The sequence below is a fragment of the Aptenodytes forsteri genome, unplaced genomic scaffold (genome assembly GCF_000699145.1).
Source record: "Aptenodytes forsteri isolate BGI_AS27 unplaced genomic scaffold, ASM69914v1 Scaffold223, whole genome shotgun sequence".
Taxonomy (NCBI): domain Eukaryota; kingdom Metazoa; phylum Chordata; class Aves; order Sphenisciformes; family Spheniscidae; genus Aptenodytes; species Aptenodytes forsteri.
In genome coordinates, this window is record NW_008794742.1 from 1,129,087 (window position 1) to 1,152,247 (window position 23,161).

At 35.9% G+C, this 23,161-nt stretch overlaps 1 protein-coding gene across 1 annotated transcript in view; it reads left to right on the forward strand.

The window, feature by feature from the left end:
* Window positions 1–23,161, forward strand: part of PHF20L1 (PHD finger protein 20-like 1) — a 60,939-nt gene that overhangs the window by 14,128 nt on the left and 23,650 nt on the right. The window contains exons 7-14 of the mRNA XM_019470674.1: window positions 2,763–2,970; window positions 3,659–3,787; window positions 8,307–8,389; window positions 12,191–12,443; window positions 14,470–14,655; window positions 14,862–15,068; window positions 22,635–22,853; window positions 23,053–23,110. Of these exons, the coding sequence (XP_019326219.1) occupies window positions 2,763–2,970; window positions 3,659–3,787; window positions 8,307–8,389; window positions 12,191–12,443; window positions 14,470–14,655; window positions 14,862–15,068; window positions 22,635–22,853; window positions 23,053–23,110 (1,343 nt within the window). The remainder of the gene's footprint in view (window positions 1–2,762; window positions 2,971–3,658; window positions 3,788–8,306; window positions 8,390–12,190; window positions 12,444–14,469; window positions 14,656–14,861; window positions 15,069–22,634; window positions 22,854–23,052; window positions 23,111–23,161) is intronic.

The window sequence follows — 23,161 nt, forward strand, 5'->3', positions numbered from 1 at the left end:
GTTTGCAACTAGTTTCTGTGATACCTATGATATTTAGTGTCCTGCTATTATGGTTGACAGAGTAGATAACAACAACCTTGAGACAGATTTCAGAATTCATTGTGCTGTAGGCTCTCACTGTTACTCTCCCATTTTTTGTTAATTTTTACTAAAAATTCTGAAAAAGGCACAAACGTATCTTTTTGAAGGAGGAGTTCCTGTGCTCTTCAAAAGAAATATAGTCACCTTAGCATCTTAGATGCTAAATAGTTCTCACGTGTCAGGAGCTGTGCAGCTGAGCAGTCGCTCAGCAGTTCAAGGTTAAAAAGCAGGAATTACCTGCGCAGCTGAGCAGTCGCTCAGGAGAAGTTCAAGGTTAAAAAGCAGGAATTACCTGTGTCACTTTAGTGCCTATATGTTTACTACAGAGCCAAAATAAAGATGGACCCACAGAGTTTCTGGCCAATTCAAAATCACAAAATTGTTGAGATTGGAAGGGACCTCTTGATATAATCTTGTCCACCCCCCCACTCAAGGTTCTCTTCACGGAGTTTAAATTTACATGTTAATCTAGAAAAAAAGTATAACTATCACCATAATTAATTTCTTTCTGCTCTGGCTTCTGAATGTTTAACCTTTGTTTGCTTCATTGTTATATGTGTCCTGCTACCTTTTGTAAGCTCCATGGCTTAAGGAAAGTATCCAAACAATGAAATAAAATGCAAACAAAAAACCCCTTCATCTTGCACCAGAACAGCTACCATTAAGACAGGTTACTTAGTTCAGTGTGGTCCTTGAAGTTTGTTATCTTTGGAAAGCTGCTGATTTCAGGGTGCTTAGCTTGACTGAAAATTAAATGCTGCTTAGAAGCTGTTTTGATGCAGGCTGCCCTTCCTTTGCTTCCCAGTTTTATCATAAGATCCAAGCTCCAGCCTTGTTACTGATCCTCTTCATCCCTTGGCCAGGGTACAGTGTAAGACTTCTACTCTCAGGTCTCCTAACTCCTCACCAGCACAAATAGTTCAATCCTTTTTTTGTCCTGCTGGATGGGCAAGGCTCTGGATGGACTGGAGCTAATGTGTGTGCTCGTTTTGGCTGGCCAAAAAAGAGGTATGTGTGTTTTTGATTGACTATGCAGCTGGCGGTTAGACACGCTCTTTGTGGCTGGCATGTCACCAAATGGCCTTGGTAGTTGCCTGTTGTGTAAGCATTGCCAAAGTGTTTCCAAACTTTTCTGCTGCTAGCTAGATTGAGTGTATGCATCTTGCATTGACAGTTTGGACACGGAACACTTTATCTTAGAGGAATCAAAAATGTTGGTGTTTCTAGGTACATAGCTTGACGCAATGTAGAAGCATAACCTATGTAAAGCAGTGATTTAAAAGTATTGAGCTATGGAAAAGAAAAAGCATGATACAAGGAAAATGCTTTGTATTTTGTGTTATGCTTTTCTCATACATCAAAGAAGGCAAAGAAACCTCAGTAGAACAGAAATTTGAAGTATTTATTATAAGTAACGAGTGGGAAAAATCTTGAAACAAGATTTATAAAATCAAGATCCTTTAGGTACCTCGTGATAACATAACAACAAGGAAACAGTCCAGAATAAAATACAGTCTATTTACAGTTGGGGGGGGGAACTTACTGTAAAGCACTCATGTGAAGCTAGATAAAAAATAGTCTTTATCATACCTTTTTTATATGTGGTAGTACAAATCTGCAAATACTCTTGTAGCCAAATTGCCATGTAATAAATTATCGTTCAAAACACTCAGATGCTTAATTTTTACTGGTGGAGGATGAACTTTGTCATTGGTTTTTATATCACATATACCTTCTCTATGGAAAAATTCTGTACTGTGATGTTATAGAAAATTTGAAAAAATACTTCAGTTAAAAGGATCAAGTTGAAATTTTTGCAATCAGATTGATCCCTGACACTCAGGAGACATAAGGCAGGAATCTGATCACTCCAAGCTAGTGGAAAGAGCTTGGCTCAGCCTTGGAAGTATTGAGTTCTCCCCACTGATTTACAGGGTGGCTAGACGTTGTCTATGTGCCAAAAAATAGATGAATTTGGGCTGTATGTTCTGTTGGTCACTCCTTGGATGTTTCTGTATGGTCAAATAAGCCATTATCCAAAATGGCACTTTTGTTACCTTAAATGTAGATTGTGAAATTCAGTCATATTATAGAGCACTTTATTGAAATTATTGAATGAAACTTGTAATATGTAATACAGAAAGAGTGCTGTCTGTAATTACTCTAGAAACACAGGTATAATTAGAAAAGAGTTGTGCCTGCTTTATCAGTTTAATTCAGGAAGAACTCTGCCCAATCATGCAGCTGGCTGGACCATGCTTTGAGTTGATTGTAGTTTTGAATAATAGTTAAATTTGAGCAACAATGGAATTGGTGTATTTCACAGCCAGAAAGAAAGTAAGAAAAAAGTCAGTGGTCTGGGTTTGGGAGCTCCTGGGTATCTAAAGCTATTACACATAAAATAGGTAGCAGGGAACGTGTGGAGCCAGAATTCTATACACAGTGGTTTTTTGAAGGTTTTTTCTTTTTGCTTTTTATCCATGTGGCATACTGGTAATACTTTGAGGTTTTTTTTAGGCAATTTGGGAAACTCATTTTATCACTCTTTGAGTAGTAGCCATGAAAATAAATTCAATTGCTCTTGAACATTTCTAGATGAAGTTTCACTGGGTTTATAAGTATCTTCTGTTAGAGTCTCGGGCACTTGTTAATACTTACTTACCATTTTTTCCTTTTTGGAGGATTGGATAGCTTTGGTCAAAGCTGCTGCTGCAGCAGCAGCCAAGAACAAAGCAGGAAGTAAACCTAGAACCAGCGCAAACAGCAATAAAGATAAAGAGGACAGAAAATGGCTAAAAGTTCCTTCAAAAAAGGAAGAAACCTCAACCTCTACAATCATGCAGGAAGTCCAAAAAAAGGAAGAGGAGCCTACATCTAGTGACACATTTGGTAAAAACAAATTTTATAAAAGATAAAATAGGTTTTTCTGTAATGTTGCAGTAGAGTTCCTGTTGTTAATTTTGCAATTAAGTAATAAATTGTATTTCTAGAGAAATTTCTAGAGAAATACTACATTTCACAAATACTACAAATCACAACATTTGCTGTTGTGATAACTGTTATGATACATAACAGTAATCAGTTTAGAAACAATTTTTATCAGATAAATCTAGTTGGGTCAGCAGTTTCTAACTAGCTCTAACAAGAGCAGAACATAGGGTTTTGGGGTTTTTTTAATAACTTCATTGTAGGCTTTGGTTCATATTCCTGCATCTTCTGTTACCTGTGAGATAATCCCTGATCCTGTTTTAAGGAAAAAAATTCCAATATGGGTGATATATCCATATTCAGAGATGTTTGAAACTATTTCTGGGTTGATAAGAATTTATTCAATTTAAGTCTTTAATACTGCATTTCTCATAATATTGAGTAAAAATTACAAATTTTGAGGTAATCTGCATCTCATGTTTCAGTGTGTAATACTAAATCTTCAGAATGTGTCATTTTCATTTTTAATAGAATTTTAAAGTTTCTTTACTGCAGTATTCTAATAGCAGTTCTGAAATACTTAAGTATTTTGGAGATTTCCACGTATTTATGAAATGTGAGTTTATTAGATTTCTCTTCTGTTTAAAAGTAGGATTTCCTGTAGTGGATGTTCCAAAGATGGCCTTTGTGCAGGCAGAGAGCACGTTATCACACAAGAGGAAAAGTAATCTAGGCAACTCATTTCAGGCAAAGAGAGCTCGTCTTAACAAGATCACTGGTAAAATACTTTTTTGTTGTTGACTTTTTTCCTTTTTAATGTAGTGAAATATACATGCTTGCCTATAAGATACTAAAGTAGATGGATAAAAGCACATTCATGAGGCAGATATTCACTACAGTCTTTTACTTGTTTGGAATTTTAAAGGAATCTATAAATGGTAATAAAATCTACCTTGTTCATAAATTCAGAGAATGGTCTCAGACTTGACTTGGTCTTTTTAGTTTTCTAGGAAGATAACCATCCTGAACTGATGAATTTCTTGAGTATATTTTAAGTCCAGCTGCACAATTTTCTCCATTGTCGGGTGAATTTGGGGTTCGTACAACTTCTTAACATGGTCATGAGTTACATACCACCACTGTAAATTAAAGCTTTTGTTAGCTGTGGAAAAACTAAATGTTTTGTCATAGTTTGTTGGAAAGGAAAACTGTTCCTGAAAACAGTTTACAGTATGTAATTTAAAAGTATACAAGCCTAGCTACAGATTGAAGCAATGAAGATCTGAAACGTTTTTTTCAGTCTCTAAGGCATTCATTCCCTATGTTTATTACTCAAAGGTATCAATGGAAAACAAGTATGCAGCTATAGAATACATTTTATACAACAGGAAATGGAATAATAGATGATTGGTCTTATCTTAAAGTTGATGATTGGTCTTATCAAAAGTCTTATCAAAAGTTGAAAAATGCATTTTATTCCAAAATTTAATAGAAATTTACTTAACTGTGGAAAAATTATTTCAGTTTGTATCCCTCCTCCCCCATGCCTCACAATAAGCAAATTGTGTTGCCAGCATTGATCCTGTCAGTATTTAGGATGAGGTAATATGTTTGTACCTGTGCTGGGAAAGTGTCAGGTGCATTTCAAAAGCTGGGTGGAAAAAAGTTGTGAAGTCGTCGTGCCCCCCCCCCCCCCCCTTAACAGAGGGGCACTTGGACAGACAGTAAGATAGAAATGCATTCCACTCATTGTTCTAGTAAATAGTATTTTGTGTGAAGTCTGACAAACTTTTCTATGCTACAGATGAGAGGGGTTTTTTTGTTTGTTTGTTTTTTGTAGCAGATAGGGTATGGTCATTCATATAGAAACAAGTAAGACTTTTTATAAGGTAAAAATAACCTGATTTACTAAACTGCGTGATGAGGTTTTTTTCAGACTTGCTTTGGCCGATCCAACCTTTCACAGGTCAGCAGTTGAGGATGCTTAGTCAGTTTTCTTATGAGTGTGGTTCTGTTTCAGTCTCTCAATCGGTACTTCAATCTAAAGGAGAAAATAAATGAAATGGGCCGGTATGGAACATGATATGAAGGAAGCAGTCGTTAGGAAAACCCGTCTTTTGCCTCCCAAGATTTTCTTTCCTGGAAGGTTTCTTATTTCGTACCGAGTTTAGTTAACAGATGTCTGATTTATCAGCCTCATTTCTACTCTCCTTTGCCCATACTGCATATACCCTCAGTTAAGTCCCAAAGTAATTGCTGCCATGAGCAGCAGAAGTATAAGATATATGCTAGTGATACATATTTACAGAGCCCTGTTATTTCTTTCCAATAGCGGTTAGTAGCAGAAGATACCAAAACCAGCTGAAAAACCTGTAGCTCTAGAAATTACATTTTTCTGCGCTCGTGGATAGATTCTCCTTTCCTAAGGAGCTTTGTGAGAATAATAGCAGTTGGATGGGCTCATATAGACTGAACTGAATAATTGGAAAACATCACGTTGCACCCATTGACTTTATCATTCTAAAACCAGTGTGTCTGTGTCTCCTTGAAAACATACTCCACTGGCAGAGAATATGTTACCATTCAATGAAGTGAATTAATCCTTTAATTACAAGATGAAATTTTGTCATGCTTGGTAGTTACTTTGTGTAACTGTTCTCAAATTAACACACTTCTGCAACTCATACTGTAGTAGGTTTTTTATTGTTGCATATAATGGAGTATTTTGAAAATGTAACTGCTGATGATCAAACTTCCTCTTGCTACATGCTTATTTCTTATGCTCGAAATACTTGTAAATTATTGTTTGTGTTTCCAGCACGAGCTTTTAGATTTGAAAGAAGGTTGGAAATCGTGCTGGTGTGCCCATCAGAATGGCTACAAAAGAATCATAAAGCATTGTAGCTGTTAGGAATAACATTCGTTTACCTAATGTCTTATTGGGGAAATAGAGCAAATAATGTGGTTGTAGGAGGCTGTCTGAAGGGAACTGTTTTCTGGATTTCAATTCAGCATTCAGTATTTGTTGCAGAAGGTTCTCCTTGTTTGCCACGAGGGCAACAGCTGCATCTGGTGTTCTTTGCTCACCATTCAACAAAATAAAGTTGCTTCCTTTGCTCCTTTTTCTTCTGCTACCGCCACTGGGGGAAATTACATTTCCCGAAGGTGAAGGATGTCTCCTGCTAAGCATGTATTAATGTCATTTTCCAATTAATTTTTGCCTCTGGAATGCTTGCTTCCACATCTCCTGCTACAGTGTTGATACCTAAAAGAACAGATAGCATCTGCAGCAAGCTTACAGAACAAAACACTTCTGGTTCACTATGCCACCCCATGCTTTTTATTTGTTACGTGCTGTTACTGACAGGAGATGGTGAACCTGTAGTCCTGCTGCTGTAGTAGCTTGTGGAGTTGTTTTCTTTCTACAGGCATGGTAATTGGTTAGAAAGATACTTAATGAGGTAGAGAAGAAGGAAATAAAGAGAGTTATATATTCACAGGTCTGACGGAGTCTAGGTTTGTTTCATGGCTTTATTTTCTGACCACTGAGCATCTAGCTAGAAATAAAAATCATGGAATGTTTTGGGTTGGAAGGGACCTCTAAAGGTCATCTAGTCCAACCCCCCTGCCGTGGGCAGATCATGGAATTTTGGGTTGGAAGGGACCTCTAAAGGTCATCTAGTCCAACCCCCCTGCCGTGGGCAGGGAGATATCAGGGATGGGACATCCACCATCTCTCTGGGCAACCTGTGGCTTGTAGAACCACAAAAGCTGCCTTATAGACTGTAGCTTGTTGTTTAGTATTTAAAACTCTACTTCACTTAATTTTGAAAATTATTTTATGCTTTTCATTGTAGATGTATGCTTGTCAATATGAAGAACATTGCTAATTTTGCGACTTGATTTAAACAGGATAATTTGAGTCACAAAGGTTTATTTAGGTCTGTGAAACCTAAATCTTTTATGAAGCCTAATGCAGAATTAAAATCTTACCTATAATTTTATTTGTATTAATATAACAGGGCTAAGTAAGTTTCTGCTTTTTGGTTAACCTATTTAGCTGTAAAATCAATTAGTTTGCACCTCTTGTTATGGACGTGGTTTTCTGAAAAAGCTTACTTAAAACATAACTACTTTCCAGTAAACTGAAGCATAACTTAATCTAATGTAAAGAGTAAATGAAAAAAAGCACCTGGTATTTATTGTGGAATGCTGAAATGTGATAGCTCTCTAGCAAAATACCATTTTTTTGTGTGCATGTTTTTTGGGTTTTTTGTTTGGTTTTTTTTTTTAATGTCCTAAATGCTTCCTGAGAGCCCAGGCTTCACTAATTTAGAATTCCTTGGGCATTGTGCTGTAAATTAATTTTGAGCATATCTAATTTTTCATGAAATGCAATAGGAATTTCCTGTGGATCTGTCAGCTCAAGTTATTTTTGAGCACTTAAACTGTCAACCCCCAATATTGACATTCCCAGGGATTATAATAGTAACTTTTACTCCGATTTGTGTTTTTTCAGGTTTTATCAGTTCTGCTTTGTCTTATGGCATAGAAGTTTTTCTTTCTGTGCATACTTAGGTAATTGAAGTTACTGTGTGAGGCAGAACTGAAGCTATTGCTATATGCTTAGCCAACAAAAAGCTTCCTCATGTTTATGTTGCCTTGTCTTTCACAGATTTTTTTTTTTTTATAGTAGTGATATTGTATATGGGTTCATGAATGAAGTGACATATTCTGATATATTTGCTCCCAATATGGTCTTGTTATTGAGGTAATTTGGGAGCAGCACTGCTGAGAATATTCATTTGGAAATTAAATCCATTGTTCTGTTCTGTCTAAGAAAGGTTTGCATGTGTTAGAGTTAATAAGTAGTAATACAAATTCTGATGGGAATTTCTTAAAGACTAGAAAGGGGAGAGAGAGAAAAGGTTTGTAAATAAATAATTTTGATCTCTCAAAATTTACTTAAGTAACATAGGCTTGGTTTTAAAGCCCGAACACTTGGGCTTTAAAAGGATGGTGAGGCATTATTTTTACAATTGATAATTTGATTTTTATCTTGTTAGTGGAAATGCCAGAGAAGTAGCTCTTGTGAAAGGTCACCATCATGGGAAGGTCTTTTAACATTTTGTTTCTTCTAATTTAAAGTGTTCAGCTTTGTGTGGAGCTGTTTCAGAGATAATTATGATGTAGATATAAGCAGTTCATATTTCTTGTCTCACTGTTTTGCTTTGTTTTCCCCAAATTCTTATAGCAAGCTGCTTCTAACTAAAAATCTCTGCAATTTTTCTCCTAAGGTTTATTGGCATCCAAAGCTGTTGTTGCAGATGGTGCTGAAAAAAAGGAAGGCAACAAAGAAACAGCTCCAGTCCTGGAGCAGGTATGAAATGGTAGAGTTTGATTCTTTTGCAAGGTTCCCACTGGAGTGTGCCATGGAGATGTAGTACCTACAACATTAAAATTTGCCCCTTCAGATATAATAGGGAACTGAAAATTGATCTTATGTTTACATTTCTGGCAGAGCCAGAAGTATGGAATTTGTCTCTAAACACAGTGTTGACTTGAATTTCAGTAATGAGCTTTTGTGTTAGAAAACTAACAGAAAACAAAGAAAAATGAAGTCTCCATGCAACAAATGTGAGGAGACCAGTGTCCCAAGGTCCAGTTTTATAGCTGGAACCATGACTGGCTTAGGAAAAGGCCCTCACACAAATTGGATTTGTGTTTGAAACAGGGTTTTTGACATCAAGTATAACTTCTTTTAAAAGAAGTTTCTTTTATATTGTAAGAATTTGGTGTTGTAGGCTTGTATGTGTTTTATGAACCGCTCAATGAGCCATACATTTTGCAACGGTGTGTATTTTAATAAATACAAAAAAGAAACTTTTAAATAATGTTAAGGGTCTGATTTTTTAAACCTGCATATTTGCAGGACCTGAAGGCTGCCATTTTATCTTTGGCTTATTCCATTGTGTTCAGGCATTGCTTGACTCCGAGTTGTGCATTATCTTGCATATTAAAAGGGCTGAATGCCTAAGCATGGTAAAGCAAGCTAAGGATGAACAGTAGTCTTGATTCAGGACATCTTTGTTTTCCAATGATTTAAATCAGAGCCTTAATGTAGTTTTAATACAGCTTTTTTGTATTCATTTTCATTCTTCTTTAACAGCAGCATTTGAATAAAATAGCCTTGCTTCCCGCAATTCTTAAAAGAGCACTTCTGTTCTTAAGTCCCGGCACACTCTATGAACAGTCCCTACCCCAAACTTTATTTGATATTTTGGTTGTACTGGTTCTTTAGAGCTGATATATAATTGCATTGCTGTGTTTTTTCCATTGACGCTGCATTGGATGCGAGTCTTGTCAATGGAACATGATTTTCTGTTTTTAATGCTGTCACTGTAACGGCTAACTGAGCCACTACGGTGTCAATGCATTGACCAATATTTTGCATAAAGGTTTACAATGTATTGACATGACATTCCATTTCTCAAATTTTTGCATATTAAAGATGCTATGATTTTATTGCTACTGTGTGTGATATTTTCAATGTGCAAAAAACTGTGAAATGGCTTACAGCATGTTGTTTTTGGAAGAATCATTACAATGTAAATCTTACCATGCAGAATCCCATTACGGTGAATGGGACTTTGTGGTTTACATAGACTGTGTATGCAACAGTATAAACTACGGTGCATATTTACTAAAACCTTTTTGTTACTTCTTAGACTTAGTAACTCGGCTGTTTCTGTTTTATTAATTAGATATAAAAAACGATGTCTCTGTCATTGTTTACATGCTAATGGTCTGAAAAACCTCATTTTTGGAAATAATAGTTAAGCTCCTTTAAAGAGGCATCTAAAATCCCAAATTGTCCTATTCCTTCGCTTCTAACTAAAAACAGAAACCTCACAAACTTTTAAATTATTAACTGTGGGGAGAAAAATTTTTGAGCTTAAAGCTTTTTTCACTAAGTTCCTGCCCAAATTCAAATTAAAATGGCCGAGTTATAAACCTCCCCAAAAGGTTTTCCAATAGCAAAGCTGACATTCCTTAGAGGTTTTGTTTGCTACTGCTATAAAATTGAATGGGTAAAATATCTTGTAGGTTTTTTTAATAATGTAATACAGAACATGGTAGAAGTATTCAGGCCAATAGCCGAAAACTGACTTTGTTGTTTGAAGTTTATTTTATTTATATTTATATATTTTTAGTTTACAGTTGTTTTAAAGTCTTAAACCCAAAACCTCAGATGATTAGTTGCAGATACAAGTAGTTTATTTAACTGTATTAGGGTATGTCATGTTATATTTCCTTTTGACCAAGACCTGATTAGATGAATAACATTAATTCATTAAGGTTTTTAATGTTAATTTGTCCTGTTACGAGGTTAAGCACCTTATCAAAATATTAATTTAATTTTTTTAATCTTGTTTAAATAACTTTGTAATTTGAAAGTAATGGATGCTGTAGTAATGTCTTTCACATCTGTGAAGATGAACAATAAAATTGTTTATTTACAAGTTACGACTCTAATTAATTTCTGGTAATACCTCTCATAACCAGCATAGGTATACTCTACAGTTCATGGAATATTTTATTTAAATGAATAAACTGCACTTAGTACATGTGTAATTGAGTTATTCAAGGTAGAACTGCTGTCTGCTGAACGGGGTGTTTTGCACCGGATCTTTACGTGATACTTCCAGCGAGCTATTCATGTAGCATTCAGGGGTGCCCTTTTACAAACACAGAATGTGCACTTGTGGTTTTTTGTTTTGCCTTTGTTTTTTTTTTTCCATTGGAACATGGAAAGTTCCAGTGGAAAATAAAATTGCGATTTATAACAAAACCCAGTAATACCCTCAAATCATCAGAGATGTGACGTTTTTAGTTTGGATAAAGTGGTGCACGCATTCTAGAAATATCTTTCTACTTTGTTAGTTATGGTTTTATTAGATGGTTCTATACTGTGTGATGTAACTGGGAAAAGAAAGGGGACAGGTTTAAGAAATTACATTCAGATATTGTAGTTTGCCATTACTGGGCAAGTTGTAACACATGCACAGTTTATTCAGTAATGTAGGAAGAACTTCCAGTTAAAAATCTAAAATGCTAATGTCTGTCAATGCATGCTTATTGTCTAAAAATAATACTTCAGTATGTGTGTTAAGAAGGATGAAAATTGATGAAATTGGAAAGCTGCATTATATGTTGATTTTTTATTTTTTCTTTTTCCTTCAAAAACTGTTTTAACTCTTTATCTGCTCATTTTTTCCTCAACAGTTAGCAATCTATTTAACCCTGTGGTGCTAGAAGTTGTGATTTCTTCATGTGTTTGCACAAACATATAATGTGGTGAAATCCAGACTCCCAGCACTGAAAGGGGTTGTGTGAGAGTGTGTTTAGTATTTGGAAACTTTTTATTGTTTCAGACATTCCTTAAAGGAGCACTATCAATTTTTTCAGGTTCTTCTGTAAAAATGAAATTCGTGTTAAACAAAGTTTTCCTGAGGAACTTCTTAATTTTTTTTTTTTTTACTATGGGCAGGGAAACGACTGTGAAGGGAAAATCTTGGCAACTTTTTTTAGAACTGCAATCTTCTGAACAAGGATTGCTTTCTCATAGCAGTACAAAACCCTGTCAGAGTTCAAGGAGCGTCTGGACGATGCTCTTAGTCATATGGTTTAGAGCTAGGTAGTCCTGCGAGGAGCAGGGAGTGGGACTCGATGAGCCTGACGGGTCCCTTCCAACTGGAGATATTCTGTGGTTGTATTCTAGTCTATGTATTCTCGCTTGTAACAAGTGTTCTCCAAATTATACTTTGAGACGGCACTAACAGTCCTGGTCTACTGAAGAGGAAAGAGACAGAAACAAAAAAGACTTTGGTGAATTTTTAAAATGGGAATAGGGGAAACATGTTTTGTTTTCGGGCTTTTTGCAGATATTTCAAATAGTAAGAAATGAGGGTGTTTTGAATACTGAAAATAATTGATAGTGCTCCTTTAAAAAAAACATCTAATATGATGCATTTTAAATAGTTTTCATTTGTACTGAAAATAATGTTGTTTTAAAATGTGTTTTGAATACTAAAGTTGCTTTTAAAAAAATCAAAATAGAATACAAGAACTACAGCGAAGAAACTGAAATAAAAGTATCAATTTTTTATTATTTATTCAGGAGATTTCACCTAAACCACAAAGTCAGAAAAAAAATGAAGCTGATATTAGCAGTTCTGCCAACATTCAGAAACCTGCACTGTTATCCTCAACTTTGTCTTCAGGAAAGGCTCGCAGCAAGAAATGCAAACAAGAATCTGGAGATTCTTCCGGGTGTATAAAGCCCCCTAAATCACCACTTTCCCCAGAATTAATACAAGTCGAGGATTTGACGCTGGTCTCTCAGCTTCCTTCTTCTGTGATAAATAAAACTAGTGAGCACAGACATTTTAAAAAAAATACCGTAATTACTTATAAGAGATATACAGAAATTTTTTTTGGTTGTAAATGGCTATTGCTTTTAAAAATGAATCTGCTTTAAATAAAAGGTCCAAGCGGGAGAATTAGGGGTAGCTCAGTATTTTAAAAGTCAAGTCACATAACAAGGCATATGAATTACTCTACCAGAAATAATACATTTAAATAATACATTTATATTTATAGAGTCGTGGCTTTTTAATGGTTGGCTTTCCCTCCAGCTTAAATCTCCACGTTAGTATTAACAGTGATACAGGAAAAATCAAACCTCTCTTCTGAAGGGGCCTGATTCATTAAAAAGAAAAGACGTACACCTTGGTTGTGGACCTTTCCTTCTCTGAGAAATTCCGCCTTCAGCAGGCTGATGTGCTGTACCTGTTGGCTGTGGCATTCTTCGCCTTATGTGATATTTCCTCCAAATATGATGTGAAAGAGAAGATGGGTTCAAGATCTGTGGTGGGGAAAAATAAAAAATCGTGTTTCTTTGTCTCAGAATAATACCATAGGTGTTCAGCTTTTTAACATGTGTAACTGATTTGTGAAGTACCAAAATGTTGGTTATCAAAAGACCAGGGAAAGGTTTATGCTGCATCCTTGAATATGCTGTTTTTTGTGAATATTAAAATATTTCTATAATTTTTGAGATTACATTAGGTTTTTAGTGTTGCTTAGGGTCAGGCTCTTTGTTGCCTGAAGAACGTTAAATGATGAGCCAACAGTTAAAATAAATGTGGGTTCCAGTAAGTCAAAAGCTACATTTTTATTTCACTTTTAGAATAGTGATTGAGGATGGAAGACTATACCTGCATCATGTGTTCCCCTTAACCTTGATTTGATATTTTCCCTTAGGAGATAAGTTTCTTTTAATCTTTTCTCACAGATAACTTTAAATGAATGGGAGAGGGAGGGGTTCAAATTCAGCCATCTTTATTTATTCAGGACACCTTGGTATAAGTTGTATTTTGTCCCCACAAAATATTAGCGGTCATCTATATTGTAATACGCCTTCCCTCCCCACCCCTAAAATAATGGTAAGTAGTTTTCCTTGAGCATGTTTGTATTTTGGATTAAGTTAGACTTCTCTGTAGCAATATTTTAAAAATCAGCTAATTTAAACATAGGTTACTTAACAGCTTTGATCTTGTTAGTGCTGTCCTTTAATCTGTGGCTTCTGAGTCTTTACCACCTCTAATGGAAATTTAATTTTGCTGTGTCTTTATTGTTAAATCTGTACATCTTTGACTCTAAAAACTGCTTAAGAAAAGGAGAGAATGGTGATTTACAGTGTAATAATGACTTAAATGCTTTTCTAAGGCAAAAGTTTGTGAAACTGGGTAAAATTGGAGAGATGTAGGGGTGTGTGGGTTTTTTGTTTTTAATGAATCAGGCCTATATTAACCTATATCAATCCCCCCCCATGTTTGTTTGTTTTAAGTATGAGGTTCTTGAGCCTTCTTACTGTGCCGTGCATTGGCAACGTGCATTTGAAATAGAGTTGGGGTGTTGATATCAGGTTAGCAGAACATGGGAGGTGGGATATAAAATTAACCACTGCTTTTTATTATTTTTTTTTAAGTTGTATGTTACCACTATCCATGACTTTTTAGATCTTTAACTGTGATCATTTGTTCTGTTTACTGTTAAATCCTACTGCCCCCTTCCATTATAAGTAGCCTACTCTCATGGGTTATATGGGGGGTTGCTTATTGTAAATACACTGTTTGGCTAAAACAACAGCCTTTATCAGTGGGGAAGTACATGCCCTAATAATGTATAATAAACAAAAAGCAGAATCATATCTTGAGCATAACTTTTTTTGCTCCTGGTAGTCACGGTTTTTAATTACTTTTACCAGTTCTGCTGTGATTACCAGCTTTGCAAATAAGAGCTATTTAAAGCACTCCCCATCTTTAGATCTCAAATACTGCGGTAAGATTATGGTGTATCTCTCTGCTTCATGAACATTGAAAGATCTCTTTTTAGGTCCATCACAGCCAGTGAATTCCCCTAGATCCTACAAACATAGCCAACGGAGAAGAAGATCACAGCGTTTAGCCACTTGCTCCTTGCCTGATGATTCTGTAGAAAAAGTTTCTTCTCCCTCTTCAGTTACTGATGGAAAAGTGTTCTCCATCAGTGGTCAAAACCAACAGTCATCAAAATTGGAGGGTAATGTATCTTAATCTAATAAAGAACTGCCCAAGAGAAATTGAATCATAAAAATTAGACCTTTCACGGTTTTCATCTAATGGGATATTTTGACTTATTGTAGCTAAAGCTGTATGCTGTTCCTATGTTATGTAACGCTGCAATCCAAACTGTTGTTTGTTGGACCTATGTACCTTTTTTAATATTACATTTTTTCTTTTATGTAGTACCTGATGTTGCTCATATGTCACTTGAGAAGCGTGGACCATGTCTCCCCCTTGATTTAAGCCGTAGTTCGGAAGTTACAACACCATTATCCACAGAATCCACTTTCCGTAATGAATATCCCAGTAAAGACAAGGAAGATATTCAGATGATTACATATCTTTCTTCCAAAGCAGTAACTGATGGAAGAGTAGCTACAACAGCGGCAGGTAAAGAGATTCAGTATACAACCAGTTAGGTGTATAGTTGTAGGGTTAAAACGTGTATGTATTCAGTCACACAGAAAAAGGGGATACGTTTTCTTTTCTGCACGCTTGCAAAGCTGCCACTCTTCCTGGGGTTCATCCATCTGCATATTCTTTGTCTTTCACTGGCTTTGAGCTGCATTAGCACTTTTTCTAACACACTTTAAGGAGGATCTGAGAGTGTGGAATATAAAAAGCAGTATTTCTTTCAAAAATATTTTATATTGTTAAAACTTGTAAAAATAATTTATGAAGTTGTTTACTAACATACTAATATATACTAAATCTAGATATACTCATTGATCTTGTGGCTTCAGCTTTAAAACTTAGTAGCACTTTGCGAGGCAGTCAGCATTCCTCTACCTTTGCTTCTGTTTGCAGTGGAAATTTTGTCATTTGCTTGCTGTGAAATATTACATGAAAATACTTCTGAAAGATCCTCTAAAATGTATATAGACTTGGTTCGCCCTCACAGAGTTAGCATAGAGCCCAATACTGGAACTCTGCTGCCTCTCACTTTGTAAGAGTTCACTGGCTAATGTGGTTTAAGTGAATCACTTGGATAGAGGCAATTAAGAGATTTGGGGAAGGGTTTACATAGTGGTTTGCAGACCCTAGAAGTGGGTTGTTTTCATCCAGTATATGTTAGGTGTCCATATGCTTTTTTCATAAATAAGTCTCTTATGTGGGTGAGTATCATACCATTTTTAATTGGCTTCCAAGAAAGAATTCTCTCACAAGCCTTTTTTTTTTTTTTTTTTTAAATGAGAAAATTGTTCAATAAAGTAAGAGGAGGAAAAAATCAAATTACTGTACTCTGTTGGGGAAGCTTTTGGTAAATGTGATCAATAGTAAGGGAGGACAACATGACCTTAAAGTGTGTAATTATGGCACTCAAAGTATAACTTAGTTGTGTTTGGGGGGGGGAATAACAACTTTGCATTAAGCTGATAGTGTAGCTGCAGTGCTCAATGGGTCAGTGGAGCATTTTGTTTAGTATGTACGGCCCCTTCTTGGGTGTCTGCCCACACGTGCTCCCACTGAAAGTGTAAGGTGATCACTTCATCGAGTTGTAGCATAGCTATTTAACCTGATACAGCAAAGGCTGAGTAGGATTCTTGGATCAATATTGCGTAGATTAAAATAGATGATTGTAATTATCCTTTCTCTCTCAAAAAAAAAAATCTATTAATCTCTTAAACTAATTTGTCAAAGTAAGGACTGCAAGAATTTCTAATGAGCTGCCACTTAAGCTTTTAAAAATGCTACTTAATATTCTAGTGAAACCATGTGACAGTCTTCATTTGCCTTTGATATGTTGCATAGCAGTTGAATAGCAGATTCCTGGGAAAGTTACTTCTGTAAAAGTCCTTTTATCTCATGTCTTCTGCCACTAAGAGAAGTGTTTTGGGGAGATGCATATTTGCCCACTCACAGAACAAGATTGTAAAAGAAACAAACAGCTTCCAATTACCATCTGTTTCTTGTTTATTAAAACTCATTTCAGTTACTAGGAATTTAACTTCTGGCTTTTCTGATATGTTTTCTGGACCATTTAATGTGTAATTGGTAATGCTGACAGGTATTTATTTTGTTGCCCGCTTCCATCATGGGACTGGCTCGGACTCTGCGTGAGCTGGTTCTAAACCCAGCATCCATGAGGACACTTGTACCTGTTTATTTGTTGAGCTTGGTCTTGGCCACAGCTGAGTCTAATTAAAGAAATAATGTGTTTCACTTATAGCCACCTTTATTTATGACTCAAAAATATTTGACATGTCCACACACTTTGGGTCAGGGAAAACCATTCCCTGACAAAATTATCTGGTATTGCTACTTGAGTCCAGAATGGGAAGATGGAAGCATTTGCAACCTATGCTGCAGGATACAGTTTATACTGTATTTAAAGCTTAGTGGAGCTTTTTTGAACCTACATAATTTTAAGAGTTATAAGCTCTCAAGGAAATGATTTGCCAGCTACCTTTTTGTCTTCTGGGTTTTTTGCCTTCTGGACAGACCTGTTTTTTGTTCCTGATTTCATGTATTGCAGTTTTCCTCCATGCAATAGAACTCTCTCTTGAGCTTTCATACTGACTTTTTGTCCAAATGCTAGAAGTTTTCAGAAGTATGCAGCCCAGCATCCACTTGAGCAGTATAAGCTTTGTGGGCTGAAAGACTAATCCAAGCAGTTTGATATCTTTAATTCAGGATTTCATAGAAAGTTTTGGAGCTAGCTGCCTCTGTCAGTAGTATCTCTAGGATTCTGTAACTAAAGTTCACGTCTTTTGGGTTCATCTCAGGCTTCTAACTCTGGTGAAACTCATTTGTCTTATTCTTCTTAGAAGAAAAATAAAAATGTAGCTTTTAAGTTCAGGTTTGAAACCTCTGGAGTTACTTTACACTACTGAATAGTTTTTGTTGTGTTCTCTGCTTTAGAAGGCATCTTTTTGCTTTTGAAATAGCACAGGTTCTCAAGTCATGTTACTTAAGCACACGTAATTCTGAAGCGTGCAAGAATTTGGTGTAATGAATAGAATCCACTCTATTTATCACTACTTTTCCTTTTCTAATGAACCTGTTTAAACAATGGCAAGCTAATATATAAAGGAGAGGTGCCCAAAGCTTTTCTTTCTCGTTCCTGTTGATGCTTGAAATTATTGAGAAAAGTTAATTTGCATTATGCAGGAACATCTGCCTGCCTAAGTGTAATTTAATATATCGCATTGTTTAGCGTAAGCATTGTGACTCTGTATGTTACAATTTGGGAACTCTGGTGTAAAATCCAGACTATTCTGTAATTGTCTGCTTTTTTTAATCTGAAAGAACTATTTTAAATCTATGTCCTCTTATGATATTTCTGCTGTTTAAATTTTTATTGACACAGACTGGACAGATCTGGTGTTCTAGATTTTGACAACACTATGGAATTTAAGTGCACTTAAGTTGGACCTGCTGTCTTCGTAATCATTGAAGTAGATAACTGTAGATAGTTTCAGAAATTATGGAGGTGACGAAGTATTTAGCCTGAAACAGCCTATTATGATCACCAACCCTTCTGTAAAAGAGCTGTACTGTTTTAGACCCAGAGATGCAATTTGTGGTTTTGGAAGTTTAGACTTCTGATGGGGGCTATCAGTGGAGTCAATTGAAAATACAATTTTATGTCGTTGAAAATGATGCATTTTAATGACTTCTTTATTCCAAAGATACTAACTTGGGTGTTTTTCAGAGGGGAGGGATAGGGTGCACTGAAGTGCAGAAGCATAAATGGCAAATCATAGTATTAACACGTAGATTCCTTCTCAGAATCGTTGCTCAAAATGAACAACTTGCAATTTCGTAAAGGCAACACAAAAGCACTGTGATCGATTCCTTCAGTCCACAGGCTACATGGAACTACTGTGCACTTCGGTAGACACTGGTACACTGCCAGTTAATTATTGAACAGAGGTACTGCTTTGCCTAAACTGGTGTATGGACCTACTTGTGATGACCTGATATTGTACGCACATAACTAAGAATCCTTGCTTTCATTTGTCAGACTGCTTAAAATGTAGATAACTGGCCTTTTTGTCACCTAGCCTTTCACAGACTTTAAATTCACAGTCAGTCTGAATACATGCAAAACACTGTAGTTTTCCAGTTTGACTACATGAAGTTCAGATCTTTTTGTAGTTGTAATTTTCTTAAAATTTGTGATAATTTTTCTTGGTTTCTGTAACTCTACACCATTTTTTTTAGTTTAACTGTTACGTCTTGAGCAAACATAATTTCAGCAAGCAATCTGGGTTTTAAAATTCAAGTAAAAGGAAAATATTGTTACATTTACTAATATAACAATATTAATACAATATTTATAATAGTAATATAACAATATTATCATTAGCTGTTATTTCCTGTTTTAGCTCAGTCTAGATGATTTTGCTAGTAGGGTAGCATTAGGTTAACTGTATGGGACAAATTTGCACTTATGATAAAAGAAAAAAACATTGTATACTTTTACGTAATTTTATTGATAGCAATTTACTGCAGCAGGAACAAGAAACAGCTGATGTACCGTATTTTCAGAAAATGAGATCAATCACTTTTTAATAAACTCCTGCCAGTGTTATTGGTTACTCTGCTTTTAAGAGGTATCCAGACTCCAGTGAACTAAAGCTCTTGTTACTCTGGAGCTGTTTGTTTTACTCCGAACATCTATTGACAGTCAGGTTTACTCCTAATTTGAATGTCTGCCCTTCTAATCTCTGCCCTGAAGTTCCCAGCTGATTCTTGGAGTAGTTAACTGAAGGCAAGCAAGAACCTTTCATGTCCTCATCCTTCCTAAAGAGATTGTTTTGTGCAGGATCTGGTATTAATCTGTAATATGTATTTAAAGCGCATTTAGATGTAAAATTCATCCTATGGACTGGGAATTCAAACCACAAAATTAGTTATGATAGAACCATGAATTATGCTGGTCGTGTTATGATTTAAGTTGTATATTAATGCAGATTATGGTATTTCTGTTATTAGGAAAGTTGAAACACCAAAAGCCATGGAATACAATATCATGCGACAAGATAAGTCACTTTGCATTGATATAATTTATTTTAATTTGCTGAACTGAAATAAGCAGTACCATTAAAAGCCCGTCTGTGCTGCTGTGCTTGTTCATCCTGTTCTGTGCCTGTGCTCGCACGAAGGGGGCTTGTGTCACTTCACCGTGCCAGATCAGGAGAGGTAGCACTGGAAACGTGTCATAAAGCAGACTGAAAATTGCTGTGGCTTACATTTGTTTTCAATCTGAAATCAGTCTTCTGGTGATAAAATTGATCCTAGAACAATGACATAATCAGTAGTTTATCAAGTCTAATTTCTAAGCATCTTTCTCTCTGAGTGTTAATTGCAGACCTCCCACGCTTCACTGTGGGATGTGGCTGACTAGACTCCTCAACAGGAATGAAATTGCAATTAAAAGTAACAGTTAAAAAATATGTGGTAATATTTCCATAAAGGAAGTTTTTTATAAACCAATATTTTTCTTGTATTTGTTACTTGCCCTTCAGACTGTGATTGTCTACTTTGTCTAATTTTGTGGTTACTTGTAAGGCATAACGATTGCACAGTTGAAAATTAGGCTTTGTAAGCCTTAACACTTTATTTAGGATTTGAGAATTTATGATTCTCAATCTAGAATGATTTCTGATTAATAAAAGTAAAAGCCAAGAATAACATTGCAGTGTATGCAGGCATAATAGTAATTTCTCTCTTCAGGTTACTATAGAAAGGCAGTTTGGAGAGCTCTATGATTGAGATGGATATTTGTGTGACTGTAGCAGATTTCTGCCTGTGATAAATGTTCCCTCAAACAGTTATTTAGTTACTAGCCGATTACTTTGTCAGATATGCTTGTGTTGAAATACTGAGATACTGAAGTTTGTTGTGCTGTGGCTATCAATAGCAGAGCACGTTTGAATGTCTGAGGTCAGGATTTCTTCTGAATAACGAAGTTCAAATACTAATTCATCTAATATTGAGAGTAAATTTCTCTTGAGCTTGTTTGGATGGAGTAGTCTCATATCTTTTCATCAAAATGGCAGTGACCTGACCAAATTATGTGCATTTAAGTAATCCTTTCATGCTCTTTTTAGAAACGAGATGAGATGTTGATAGCACGATGATGTGAAGAAGTGTCACTTTTTTCTTTTACTGAGGTGCTGAAATATACTTACTGCTCCACAGATGGCAAAGCAGTTCAGTCCTGTAACAGAGACAAATGTTAATTAGGAAACCCAAGAAAGGAATAATTTGGGTAGTGTTTTGTGTCGATGATAAGTACCCCGGCAAGCTAAGTCCACTTGAAATACAGACAAAGGCAAGAGCCTGAATGGTAGACCAGTCTTGAAAGGATTATGGTCTTAAACGAGGTGGTGGTTGATTTGAGGCAGTGGAAAGGCTCAGCTGTGGTCATGCGGCTCGTGTCTTGTGCTAGAAGCCAGCACGCAGAACTGAGCAGCTGCTTCTGGCTGCTGGCTAGACTGTGCGGTACGGTGATGACTTGCGTCTTGCAGCTGGGAACATTGGCATTTAGAAGTGCTGTGTGGTGTGCTGGGTGATGTACTGCTTGCTGTTGCTCTTGCTGCCCCTGTGGCTTTCTCACTCTGTGGCATTTTGTTCCTGAGAAGGCTGCCTAGGAGCTGGAGTAAGTTTCATGTAACATGTACGTTGTATCGTAGTAGAATTGGGTTGGTCTGTCCAAGCCTGGAAGGCTGCCTCACAGAGTCAACCCTGAGATGTTCTTGCCTTTTCTCCAGAGTCCTTTTATGACTGATGAATTTACTAAATTATCTTAACACTACTTATTTAAATACTTGTTGTTGTTTTATTACTGGAAAAAAAAAGGGGGGGAGTTCAAAGAACCCATTCCAGATCAGCTTTGTATTTGGTCTTGTTTAATATCTTGACCGCTACCAGGTATTTTTCAGGATCTTTTTTCTTTTTTCGATTCAGCACTTTAACCCGCAAGTGTTTTTCCATGCTGATACTTTTGTTGGGCTCATATGTTGAGAGACACCAAAGGTGACTGGTGCCTCCAAGTGTCTACAGCTGGCATTGCAAAACCTGAACCCCTTATGACTTTGCAGAGCTGCATTTTTGTACAGTATGTCCTTGGCATGGTCCTGAAATGTCCTCAATGGTCTGATGAAGATTAGGCTTTCCTAATTACATTTAAATGAAACTTAAAGCTCTCACAATATTGATGAACACAGTAATAGAGAGTTTTGAATGACCTCAATAATGTGAACTTTTATTCTAGTTTGATTATTTGAAAATTCCATTGTCCTATTTGATTATAAATATTAGCAATGAAAAGTATAATTTGAGTTTTGTTTTGCCATGTTATTTCCTAATTTGCATCAGATAAAGATTAAAAAACACCTAAGTATTTCACTGAATAAACTTTTCTGAATAGTGCAAGATAAGAATTGTTAGTATATGATCCTGAATTCTGACAAATTACCACAGTATTTTGCATGTAATTCAAATGCGGATTAAATATACACATGAAAGACAACGAATGATTTAAATATTATTAAAATCAATGAAAACTGCAATAAGCAGAAGTGTAAATTTTATACATAGCACTAAAAATGTTGTGACAGAGCTTAGTTTTCTCTGTTCACATTATGGAACATTAACTTAAACGATATTGACAATGTCAGCACCTTTAACCCTTACTGTTGACATGGGTTTCTATTACAGTGAAATAAAAAGGAAACAAAAAGGCTTAAAAGTAGCAGCAAAAGTACGCTTTAAACAGTACAAGTAGTTCAAAAGTGAGCGCAAATTCCAAAACAGACAAAGAAACTTTCTGTGGCATGTATTGTCTTGTACGTAAGACTAAGACCTAGGCATTCATATGTAGTAATTATATGTTAAGCGTGATGATATTATGACCGATACTTGACATTTCAGTGATCTGACCCAGCCAGTGATCTGGCTGCAATCCTTATGGAATGCCTAGTAAATCTGTCTTCTTGTTTTCAGCACCCTCGTCCCATGTACATGCCTTGCATCTGGAAATGCCTTTAACCAATAGTCTAAAGTTACCCAAAGGGAATAGTAAAAAAAAGAGGTCTTCCACATCAGTGAGCTCTGAAGGGACAGAGATACAGTGCTCTGTGCCCGTAAAGGAGAAATGTTTTGAGAGTCTGAAGGAGAAAATATTAAAGAACGTGATTGAGAAGGACAAGCATTCAGAAGTTGGTAAACTACAATACTTTTTGTTTCCAGTGCTTTAGACAATAAAAGTAATTGTAAAGTGACATTAAAAATAATTTTATTGTTTGTATGTTTCTTCTTATTATGTACCATTAGGACTTTTTACGGACTAATGACTTTTACAAGAAAGTGGGTCATCAGCCAGACATTGCACTTATGTCATATATTCTTTTTCAATTTGCAGGTGCAGTGAGAATGGAAAGAAAAGGAAAACTGGAAGAGAAAAGTTCTTCAACATATGGTATGTACAGAGCACTAATATTTTTAGGAAAAAAGGAAAAATTCTCTACCAT